Here is a 12875-nt window from a genome sequence, read left to right as displayed (position 1 = left end):
CTTGTTTGTTGTACCCAAATGCATTACTTCACATTTATCCAGATTGAACTCCATCCTCTGTTCTTTCAGCCCATTGATCAAGATCCCTTTGTAATCTTAGAAAACCTTCTTCACTGTCTACTATGCCACCAATCTTGGTTTCACCCACAAACTTACAAACTGTGCCTTTTGTATTCTCCTTCAAATCATTTATGTAAATGACAAACTTCTCAGGTGGATGGCAAATAGTTCATGGCACATCTCAAAGAACAGTGTAGTTCTCCCATCACTCTAGCCAATATTCATCCCTCAATTAAGTTATAGTAGGCATATATTGGATGTAGAGTGTTTTGATATAAATTAAGGTTATGAAAGACTCTCTATACAAGCACATTTTGCTTCTTATCTTCCACATCTGCACAAGTGGTATGAAGGCAGGGCTTAATAAGGTTCTAAGGAACACAGTTGACAAAAACCAAAAGCCTGGTTCTGCAGATTCTGAAATCACGTGACTTCCTCCTAATTGTGTACCTCATTTACTTTATCAAACTGGCACGTGGGACTTTGCTGTGAACTAATTGAAAATCTTTGCTGTTCAGAACCAGCTTTCCTGGTGAAGTTGTATTACGGATTAACAAAAACTCCACACTTTCCCTCGCAGCAGAAGCACCACTTGGAATCTGAACAAAAATGTTTAATGATGTACAGACCTGGCTGGAAACCATGTGAAGTGCAGAATACAGAGGAAATAATCTCTAACTTCAGCACACACAGGGTTAGAATGTTATAGCTAAGTGTTGTTCAAATGGAAATTAAAATGGGAATATTTTACACAAACAGTCTAGGGAGAAATAATTTCCAATAATGCATATATGTATGTTGTAGGGAATGATAATAGATTTAGAGCTGTAGTTATCATTTGGAATTGTTTATAAGTACATTTATTTATTTGCATGTCATGCACTTAATGGGACTGAATAGCAATTCAGAGTGATACTATCAGCATAGGTTTATATCTGGCACCAGCTGAGGCTACCATAAAGGATTTTCATTCTCATCCTCTCCCCTCACCTGAGGTGTGGTGAATGTCAGGTTGAATCACCATTTCTGAAGAAGGGTCTAGGCCCGAAATGTCAACCTTCCTGCTCCTCTGCTGCTGCTTGGCCTGCTGTGTTCATCCAGCTCCACACCTTGTTATCTAATCCAATGAGAGAGCAGCCCTATAGTCCAATAGGACTGTGGTGACTTTACATTCTCTCGCACTCCTGGAGCTCAACAATACCAAGCAGATATAGCTTTTACAATCCTGACAGAATTTCCACTAGGACCAGTGTGACCATTTAGATATGTTTCAGGAATATCCAGCACAGGTGGAAGCAAATTCGGGTAAAATACAAACAAAAAACCAAAAGAACCGCAGACCCTCGACATCAAACAAAAACAGAAATTGTTGAAAATATTGAAAAAGAGTCACCGGACCCAAAACATTAACTCTCCTCTCTCTCTCTGCTTTTGTTTCAGCTAAAACATTTCTTTTAAAAATGCTTGCATTTATAGAGCACCAATCACAATCCTAAATGACTTTAGTTAACGAAGTGATTTTAAAATTGAATCCCATCTGTAATATAGGAAATAGGAAAGCCTGCAGGTATTCATAGCAATGTGGATAAGGACCAGACGATCTGCTTTAGCCGTGTTGATTCAGTAATAAATATTAGTCAGAATGTCTAGGATAACTGCCCTGTCTTCTTTGAAACTAGTACCAAGAAATCCTATGCATCATCTGGAACAGGGCTTTTTGATTTAATGCCTTGGCCAAAAGATGCATCTTTAACACTGTAACATTCCCATAGCACCACACTAACCTAGATTTTTGCATTCAAGTCTTTTACAAGTGAGAGAGAAATAAACTGAACCATGACTAACACAATAAAGGAACATGATGCTGGCTGAAATCAATGTGCACTGAAGAGCCCATTAGTGATGGGAAGAGCGCAAAGCCTTAAGATGAGAGCCAGAAACTGACAATATTGTAACAGATGTGTTAGGGGTTACAGAAAAAGTTACAGCGGGTATCATATGTGATGGAGAGAACAAAAGATCTGGGAAGTAGCAAATTTTTAAAAGTACGACAGCAATGACTTCCATTTTAATAGTCACTTTAAGAAATTAAAGTATCCCAGGGTGCTTTACATGGGTCTTTGAGGATGTCAATATAACCCTCTGAAGTCAAATCACAGACAACAAATTTTGGGAATCTCTACAATTCCAGACCACAACAACAATTAAAGACCAGGACAAAACAAAACAAATTATGAACTAGGAAATATAACTTGAGATAGAACATAAAGGCAGATTTATCATTATTACAATTATGTTTATTTATTTGCAGGCAATTCTCTTGCATGCTACTAATTCAAACATACTATCAAACGTTCGGTCCCAAAAATAGTTACTATGATCCTGGTAGCATCTCTTCTGGGACCAGTGTGATCGCTTAGATATATTGAAGGTTTGTGTAGGAACAGAATCATGAAGAGTTACAGAGGGATTAAAATTTTTGTAGATAACATAAGAACTGTGAGCAGAAGAAGGTAATCCAGCCCCTTGAGCATGCTTCTACATTTGGTACGATCATGCCTGCTTGCACCTTGGTTACAATTCCACTTTCCCGCACACTCTCCACAACCCTTCAACTCATTACTAATGAAAATCTATTTCCTCTTTAAATTTTCTCATTGTTCCAGCATCCACTGCACTGCGGGGTAATGAATTCCACAGATTTGTGATCCTTTGAGAGAAGTAATTTCTCCTCATCTCCATTGAAGTCTGATAAACCTTATCCTAAAACTATGAAACTTTCATTCTAGATGCCCCACAACAGGAAGCATCCTCTTTACATCTGTTTTGTCAAGCTCTTTTAGCATATTATGTATATCAATTTGATCGCCTCTCATTTTTCTAAACTCCAGAGAACGTAGGCCTAAACATCTCAATCTCTCTTCAAAAGACAAACCCCTCATTTCTGGAACTGACCCAGTAAAATTCCTTGAAAACTGCATCCAATGCAACTATATCCATCAAAAAAGCAAAATTGAATGCAATAGTCCAGATGCAGTGTCACCTAATGCCTTGTATATTTGCAACTATACCTCATTAAAATCTTTTCCTTTATTTTAGAAGTGAATGCCAAAATGCCATTTGCCTTATTTATTACCCACTGTACTTGCACACTAGTTGTCATGCACTAGAACACCCAAAATCCCTCTGCACCCAGGTGCTCTGAGGTTTCTCTCCATTTCAATATGTTGTATTTTTATTTCTCTGACCAAAATGGCTAACTTCACATTTATCATAATTAAATTCATCGGCCAAACCTTGGCCCATTCACCCATCCTACCTGCATCCATTTGTAAAGTTCTTATTTCTTCTGCAACTTATTTTCTTATTTATTTTAGCATAATTGGAAAATTTGGCTATGATACTTTCTATTCTCACATCCAAGTTATTCATGTAGATGGAGCCCACAGTTCAAACCCTGGGAAATTCCACAAGTTACATCATATCAATCAGAAAAAGAACTGCTTACCCTGACTCTCTGCTTTCTGTTAATCAGCAAACCCTCTATCCAAGCTAATAAATCTCCCCCAACCCCATATGAGCCTGCCTTGTGTATTGACCTTTTATGCAGCACTTTATCAAATGCCATTTAGAAGTCCATATATGACATCTACGGGATCTCCATTATCCACATCACTTGTTACACTTTCAAAGAACTCAAGTAAACGAGTCAAACCTGATTCACCCTTCATGAAACTCTGATGGGTTCCATTTCGACTTTCCAAAAAGCCTGTTATTACTGCCTTAATAATGAAAAAGAGAAGAAAATAACTCAAAGTTGAAAATTATTATGTGCACTACTAGTAGTTAAGTAGTTAAGTGGTTTATTGGAATGGATTATTAGAATATTCTGTGGCCAAAACTCATTTGAATTACAGATGAAAGGATGCTTTGAAATAACTGACAACAAAATGTTATCCTATTATTTTGTGTATTCTATATTAAAGTAGCCAAAATTAATTTATGGTTTGATAGGAGAATGGCTTACAGTCAAAACCAAAGTATTTCAGCTAAGAGTGAAATGACATGGGGGAGTGTGTATAAAATTAGATATAAAGGAGCCATAAAAAAACTTAATTTATTTTTTATGAAAGGCTTGTAGATTTGGGGAAAAGACCGATCGCAGTGCACTTACATTGAAAGGTTTAGAGGAGAAATGTTTGCCATTTTCTTCCTTCAGCCAATGATTCATAGGTAACAAAGCAAGAGGTTAAACATTCATTGAATAGGTTCCTCACCAATTATTTTATGTGTTTTTAGTTTAATGCAATGAAGCTGTCAAAGTGATACCACACTTCAGTAATTGACTTGAGAATCAAGAAAATAGTCACAAAACTCGGTGACCAATTACAGAGATAGTAGGAGCTACAGATGCTGGTGAATCTGAGATAACAGTCTAGGCCCGAAACATCAGCTTTCCTGCTCCTCTGATGCTGCTTGGCCTGCTGTGTTCATCCAGCTCTACACCTTGTTATCGATGGCCAATTACGGTTACCGTTTTTCTGGACTGAAAGAATTGGATTTTGAAACATATAAACAATCAGTTGAAAAGAGATGCAACAAGCAAGTGGAAAATATTGTAAAGAAAACACAAATGAATATTAGGAGATAAAGCAAGTATCTATTTCCTGCCTACTTGCTGCTTTACACCCTAACAACCAATTGCTCTTGGCCTTTAATTTGCATTAACTGTGCACTGTACTTTGTGTGAAGTCAGCTGCATCAATTGTGTGTGACCACTTCCGGAGGTAGTGTCAGTGCTGGCAGACTCCAGACACTTGTCTTTATGTAGCGTGATAAGCAGCAGGCAGATGCACAAAGTGTAGGTTGTAAGGTTCACCAGGATCAATGACAAAGAACTTCCCAACACACATGGACGCAGTACTTTCTCCAGTGAGTAATTGTCAAAGCTGTGACAAGTGGGGTGGACGTTGCCTCTAAACATTGACACTGCTATATTGTAATCCAATGAGGCGCCAGTTTACATTCTTAAATTGCGGTTATACATGGAATCATAGAATCACAAGAACACCTCCAGGTTTCCAGCTGATCAGGGACTTGCTCCCTGCTGACATCATTGTTTATTTATCAATACATACTTACAACTGTTTCACTTACTCATAATCTAATGGTATTCTAACACCACTTGGACTTTGTATTGGATACAATTATATCAGTTTGCCGCTGTCTGGGGTATATGATTACATCTGACATTATCTGTGAGTTACTTGTGCATCTCTTCATGGGCATGTTTCTGTGGATATTTATGTGTATGAACATGTCATGTTTATCTATGTGTGTATATGTGTGTAGGAGGAAGTGTTCTTTTATTGACAACTGAACCTAGTAATATACAAATCAAAGATTGTAGAATGGTGAACTGTCAGACGAGAGGATGTCAGGATCAAACTGTACAGCGCACTTTGAGAACAGTATACAGTTTTGATCACAGAAGCCTTTCTGGTGCAGTTGGAGACTTCCACCCTTCTGAACAACAAGGCCTGACTTCAAATCTATCTGCTCCAGAAGTGTGTCATAACGCAACTGCAAAGGCTGGTTACTATTATCTGCAGTCATGGTCACTGAAACACAAGGGAGGACTTATAAACATTATGAGTTGGTGGAAGAAAGGAGCAGAACATTCAATCCAGTGTTAGAAAACTAAATTTTAAGAAATAGATGGGTAGTGTCTGGGCTCTGCAAATTTCTGAAATGTAAGGCTAAAATGCTACTTCAGGCTGCAAGGCAAAAAGAAGCTGTCACAAGTTCAAACAAGTAATAGGCAAATTAGCACAGCAAACAGGAAGCAGTTCCTTACAAATGTCACACTGGCTATGCAAAGATTATCTCTGTATGTTTCATCAGCCGCACAGCTCAATGACTACTGCATGGCTCGTTGGTTACCTGAGCCCTAAGCTTGCAAATCTTACACAAACCTCTTACTTTTACCTCAGAAACCCTATGTTAAGATGTGGTTCAAAGTTACCTCCTTGATGAAAGTTTTGATCAGCCGTCCAATCTGGTGTCCATTTTTGATGAAATGTGCTCAGCTCTGAAATGCTGAAGGTGCGAAATAAAGACAAAATGCTTTTGGAGTCAAACTGTGTAAATCATCCAAGAACGAATTAAATGCTCCCAAGGAGGATTTCAGGGACATTTGAGACAAACAATTTAAATAAAATGAAATGTTTGCATTTGCTGTAATTAGCCGAACTGCACCACACGATTACTTCCAAGTTCTTGTGTGTGTGTGTGTGTGTGTGTGTGTGTGTGTGTGTGTGTGTGTGTGTGTGTGTGTGAGAGCATGTGAGTGTGTGTGTGTGTGAGTGTGTGTTTGTGTGGGTGTGTGAGTGTGTGTGTGAGTATGTGTGAGTGTGTGTGTGTGTGTGAGAGTGTGTGTGTGTGTGTGTGTGTGTGTGTGTCTGTGTGAGAGAGAGAGTGTGTGTGTGAGTGTGTGTGTGTGAGAGCATGTGAGTGTGTGTGTGTGTGTTTGTGTGTGTGTGTGTGTTTGTGTGTGTGTGTGAGTGAGTGTGTGTGTGAGTGTGTATGTGTGTGTGTGAGTGAGTGTGTGTGTGTGAGTGTGTGAGTGAGTGTGTGAGTGTGTGTGTGTGTGAGAGAGAGAGAGAGAGTGTTGAATTTAAGACACAAAATTGACCAAATGATTGCCCCTTCGAGATAGTGAACTGGAGCTGGACATGATTGTAACTTCCCATCAGAAGGTGACCCCCACCCTTCCCCACTGCCCACCACCGCGCCCCCCCCCCCCCCCCACCCCCCAACCATTGTAATTGTAATGAAACTGAAAGAACTGCCGGTGCTGGGCATCAGTAAAGAAACAAAATCAGAAATTGAGTGAATCAATTACTGATTTTGTTTTTGCAAATGCTGGAGATTCTCAAATGGTTTCTAGTCACAAGCTTAGTGAATTACCATGATCCTGTTTCTGTTAGATGGTATTTACAACTTTTTTCCCTGTGTACTTTGTGGGAAATAGTGCTTGTGTGCCTTTCACCTAAGGCTGAGAGAACCAAGCCCATGCTGGTGGTTTGGATGGTGGGTTGACACTCATCCATCTAGCTGGTGCCCTGGCCCTGTCTCCTGACCCTAGGATCACAGGGTCACTAGGAAGGCCAGGAGGTAGGCCACTCATTGTACTTTCCTTCTGAACAGCATCGCCCCTACCCATAACCATCCAGCAAGACCCCACCTCTAATCAGGACTCCCATTGTCTCTTCTCCATCCTGGGCCAGGGGAAATGTGCCGGTGCCTATCAACTCCCCCATGGGCTCTGCCTAATGCTGGAGCTGTTGGCCTCTCATTGGCCACGAGCTCCAAACACCTCGGCAAGTTACCCTAGGCTAGTAAAACCAGGATTGTTATAGCACAGACATAGGCCATTCAGGCCATCGTGAATGCCCTGATCCTAGTGCCTATCTCCTATCATTTTTCCTAAATCCCTGCATATGATTTATCCACAAGCCAGCCAATGCTCTTACTGAATGCTTCAGTTGAACCTGCCTCTACTACATTTCTAGGCAGTGTAATCCAGACCCTATTGGCCCCCAACGTACAACACACACTGTTCCGGGGAAGATTCAATCCCATGGCCTCTTGTCAATCAGCCCTGTGTTTAGTTGTAAGTGGTATCTATGTGTGTGTGGGGGGAAGGCGGGTAAATGTTTTATGTGAGATTGGTTTGTGGGAATTGGTGCGTGTGCCTGTTTTATGTCTCTGGGCGTTTTGTAAACCAGGATGTCTGTGTAAAGTGATAATGGGAACTGCAGATGCTGGAGAATCCAAGATAACAAAGTGTGAAGCTGGATGAACACAGCAGGCCAAGCAGCATCTTAGGAGCACAAAAGCTGACGTTTCGGGCCTAGACCCTTCATCAGACATTGCTTTGCGTGTGAGTGCTTTGTGTGCGATGGTAATTTGTGTGTGAGAAAGAGTATGTTCCCCAGTCTGTGTGCTGTGTGAATGCAACCCACGCGGAAAGGAGAGAACCGTGGCAACTTCCCCATCATTGTGATCCCAATAAACCCTGCCGCAGGGATGATTGGCCCAATGTTAAAACTCGGAAAGCTGCGCCACTCAAACGGAGACAACAGGGTGTAGAGCTGGATGAACATAGCAGGCCAAGCAGCATCAGAGGAGCAGGAAAGCTGACATTTCGGGGCCTAGACAACCGCTTCTAATGTCCTTTAGGGAATGAAACTGCCATCTTTACCTGGTCTGCCCTACATGTGACTCCAGACCCACAGCAATGCGGTTGACTCAACTGCCCTCTGGGCAATTAGGGATGGGCAGTAAATGCCAGCGACGCCCTCACCCTACGAGGGAATAAAGAAAAATACTGGACTAGCAAACAGGCGAAAATGCCCAGCATCTGTGAGGAGAAACAGAATTGATGTGTCAGACCTAGGACCCGCTAGATCTTTGGAGCTGAGGCAGCGACTGTGGGGGATTTGGGGGTGTATTTTCAGCATTTTCTTTGTTTATTTCAGCTTTTGGATGTTGAGAAGACTTGGTTGCAAATCTTAATCATTAGAAAACTTTTTTTTGATATATTTTATTGTGGAAGAAAAATATTCCCTTATTATTCTGCAGTACAGACACGCCATTTGTGACACATATTTATAATCGACAACGAAGACTATTATAAAACAGACCTAAGGACATCAAAAGTACATTAAGGAACAGAATCCACGTGGTGTCTTTCATTTACACGAGGTCCTCGGCGCTAAACTCCTACAGACCGTCCTTTTCTCTGTTACAAACCCGTAGAAACTTTTTTTATTTTCTCAATGAGTCTTTCTCATTCGCACTCCCCGTGTGCTCAGTGTGTCTGCCCTTACGGGCACTTTATTTCACTCTCTTTATAAATCCTCCAGACCTAAAACGTGGAAAGTCGCCATCCCCGTAGCTCAATCCGTGCTAAAAGAATTGAATTCCCAATGTATAGCGAGTGGCCTTGTGAGTGTGTTCGATCCTCGGCCTCGTAATCCGAAGGTCATTTCCAGCGAGGAGAAAACCGGCTTCAAATTGATGCAGTCGAACATTTAAAAAAAACAAACATTCCTTTTCATTAAAGAATAATCACACGTTTGAAGCTTTTTGTTTCAAAAAGAAGTCCATCCTGCCTCCTAAGACTTGATTAGAAGTGGGTTCCTTAGCTCCACAGTGGGCCACTGGGATAAAACGTGTTGAGTATATTTATAGGTTTATTTTCTGTTCCATGATCCAGTCCATGGACCCAGCTGCAGGGTGTGACCATTGCACGAATTATACTGAGAGGTTCGTATCGCTGTTTGTGTTTTTGACCAATCTGCCTCTAATCTTCTGAAATGACATCTATGTCCTCTGGGCTGGTTTGCCTGGTTGCCATTCTCCACCTGTTCACATGCTGTGTGCCTTTCCGTTTCTGTTGTGTGTCAGGGCTCTCCTCTTCCAGTTTCTGTCGCTTGTACTTAGTCCTCCTGTTCTGAAACCATACCTTCACCTGGCGAGAGAAAGAGAGAAACGGTATGAGCCACCCACCGGCGTTGTGTTAACCCGGGTTCAGAGGCTGGAACCGACACAGAAGGTTGCTGCAAGAGCTCAGCAGGTCTGGCAGCAGTCTGCGGAGAGAAAGCAGAGTTAGCGTTTCCAGACCTGTGACCCTTTGGCCCACAAAGGGGGCTGCTTTCTCACCACAGACGCTGCCCGAGCTTCCCCAGCAATTGCTGTTTTATTTTTCTCCGTTCCAGCTCTCCAATTCTTTGTCACAAAAAAACAGAAATTGCTGAAGGAACTCAGCGTGTCCGGTGGAGAGAGAGAGAGGGGCGCGGGGTTAATGTTTCGGGTCCATTGGCCTTTCTATGGAGGCTGGCTTTGGCCGTCTCTCATGCTCACGGCGATAACACGGCTGTTTCTTCCCCAGAGTACAACTTCAGGTTTTCCAATGAAGAGATCCAAGCTATTTAACCCCCAGAAGAACTATTCCAGAAACTGACTACCCTCTTCGTACAGAGTTTGATTAAAGCAAAGCCGATTTCTTTTTTTTCAATGTGTACCTCACTTGCCGACCTGTCGATAGCACTCTGACTACTGGGACAGCCGCGGTTTTTACCAACTTGAAAACCTCGGTCCCAGCTTTGCTTTCCCAATCCGAGCTGCAATCAGGACTCGACTTCCTGAGGCCTCCTCATCTTCGCAAATTTAAGCAAAAGTCCTTGTTCTCCCCATTTCCCCCCAAACCCTACACCCCCATCAACACCGCCCCCTCACCCCTCCAGCCCCTACCCTCTGCTAAATTGCATCCTCCCCGCTCCCCAACCCCACCCTGAGTTCTATAATACACGCAATTCTTTCAGGGTGGCCTGGCCATTGTTCCATATAGTGACAGGACCTCCCTAACCTTCCATATAGTGACAGGCTTTTGTGGAACCCAGAGTCTCTTGGCTGTTCTGATTGTAACCAGATATTGGTTTGATGTTCTGGTGGACCTATCGTCCCTTACACAAAATCCCATTTTCTCTAATAGCCCTGCCCGTTTGCTCCACGTGCCCTGTCTATATTTCACTGTCCGACCCATCCCTCTGCTCTAGCGGCCTTTCTCGGTCCTCCAGGCCTCCAAACTATACCTGGTGAGGTAATAAAATGCGAGGCTGGATGAACGCAGCAGGCCCAGCAGCATCTCAGGAGCACAAAAGCTGATGTTTCGGGCCTAGACCCTTCATCAGACAGGGCGATTGTAGATGGCAGAATCTGACCCCACCACCCAAGACATTTTTCCATCCCCACCCTTGTCTGCCATCCGGAGTGACCACTCTCTCCGTGACTCCCTTGTTCGCTCCACACTGCCCTCCAACCCCACCACACCCGGCACCTTCCCCTGCAACCGCAGGAAATGCTACACTTGCCCCCACACCTCCTCCCTCACCCCTATCCCAAGCCCCAAGATGACTTTCCACATTAAGCAGAGGTTCACCTGCACATCTGCCAATGTGGCATACTGTATCCATTGTACCCGGTGTGGCTTCCTCTACATTGGGGAAACCAAGTGGAGGCTTGGGGACCACTTTGCAGAACACCTCCGCTCGGTTCGCAATAAACAACTGCACCTCCCAGTCGCAAACCATTTCCACTCCCCCTTCCATTCTTTAGATGACATGTCCATCATGGGCCTCCTGCAGTGCCACAATTATGCCACCCGAAGGTTGCAGGGACAGCAACTTATATTCTGCTTGGGAACCCTGCAGCCCAATGGTATCAATGTGGACTTCACCAGCTTCAAAATCTCCCCTTCCCCCACCGCATCCCAAAACCAGCCCAGTTCATCCCCTCCCCCCCACTGCACCACACAACCAGCCCACCTCTTCCCTTCCACCCACTGCATCCCAAAACCAGTCCAGCCTGTCTCTGCCTCCCTAACCTGTTCTTCCTCTCACCCATCCCTTCCTCCCATCCCAAGCCGCACCTCCATCTCCTACCTACTAAACTCATCCCACCTCCTTGACCTGTCTGCCTTCCCTGGACTGACCTATCCCCTCCCTACCTCCCCACCTATACTCTCCTCTCCACCTATCTTCTTTTCTCTCCATCTTCGGTCCACCTCCCCCTCTACCTATTTATTCCAGAACCCTCACCCCATCCCCCTCTCTGATGAAGGGTCTAGGCCCAAAACATCAGCTTTTGTGCTCCTGAGATGCTGCTGGGCCTGCTGTGTTCATCCAACCTCACATTTTATTATCTTGGATTCTCCAGCATCTGCAGTTCCCATTATCACTGATACAATTTTATACCTGGTGAGGACCAGGGCTGTGGAACTCCTCTGTCCAGTCTGCAGAATGTCTCCCCCGCTAATTGAGAAATGATTTACATTTGTCGTGGCGTATTTTACAGCAGGGTTATCCCCCAAATGGTGTTTACAGCGAATGAAGCAGTAACCAATCTGTGCACGGCAAGGTCCCACACAGACTACAGCCAGATGACTAGACCGACCATTTGGCTTTTAGTCATGCTGTTTGACACTTCAGGAACCGCCCCTTCCGACCCATCAACACACCAAACCCACACGGCTTCTATGTTAATAAAATGTGAGGCTGGATGAACACTGCAGGCCCAGCAGCATCTCAGGAGCACAAAAGCTGACGTTTCGGGCCTAGACCCTTCATCAGAGAGGGGGATGGGGAGAGGGAACTGGAATAAATAGGGAGAGAGGGGGAGGTGGACCGAAGATGGAGAGAAAAGAAGATAGGTGGAGAGGTGAGTATAGGTGGGGAGGTAGGGAGGGGATAGGTCAGTCCAGGGAAGACGGACAGGTCAAGGAGGTGGGATGAGGTTAGTAGGTAGGAGATGGAGGTGCGGCTTGGGATGGGAGGAAGGGATGGGTGAGAGGAAGAACAGGTTAGGGAGGCAGAGACAGGCTGGACTGGTTTTGGGATGCAGTGGGTGGAGGGGAAGAGGCGGGCTGGTTGTGTGGTGCAGTGGGGGGGAGGGGACGAACTGGGCTGGTTTTGGGATGCGGTGGGGGAAGGAGAGATTTTGAAGCTGGTGAAGCTCCTCCTACACCTCCTCCCACCCACCCTCCTGCATACACCTCCTCCCACCCACCCTCCTGCAAAAATTCCATCCCCTATTCCCAATTCCTCCGCCTCCGCCGCATCTGCTCCCACGATGAGGCATTCCACTCCCGCACATCCCAGATGTCCAAGTTCTTCAAGGACCGCAACTTTCCCCCCACAGTGGTCGAGAACGCCCTTGACCGCGTCTCCCGCATTTCCCGCAACACATCC

The 12875-nt window shown here is 44.1% G+C and overlaps 1 protein-coding gene across 2 annotated transcripts in view; it reads right to left on the bottom strand.

The window, feature by feature from the left end:
• Positions 1-12875, bottom strand: part of emx3 (empty spiracles homeobox 3) — a 58986-nt gene that overhangs the window by 14750 nt on the left and 31361 nt on the right. The window contains exon 3 of one of the 2 annotated variants that reach the window (XM_048543535.2): positions 8697-9598. The exons of the other annotated variant lie outside the window; for it this stretch is intronic. Within the exon in view, the coding sequence (XP_048399492.1) occupies positions 9431-9598 (168 nt within the window). The 3' untranslated portion in view covers positions 8697-9430. Of the gene's footprint in view, positions 1-8696; positions 9599-12875 lie in introns of those variants that run through there. 2 annotated transcript variants of the gene reach the window in all.

The sequence above is a fragment of the Stegostoma tigrinum genome, chromosome 13 (assembly GCF_030684315.1).
Source record: "Stegostoma tigrinum isolate sSteTig4 chromosome 13, sSteTig4.hap1, whole genome shotgun sequence".
Classification (NCBI taxonomy): domain Eukaryota; kingdom Metazoa; phylum Chordata; class Chondrichthyes; order Orectolobiformes; family Stegostomatidae; genus Stegostoma; species Stegostoma tigrinum.
This window is presented reverse-complemented; position numbering and strand designations above follow the sequence as displayed.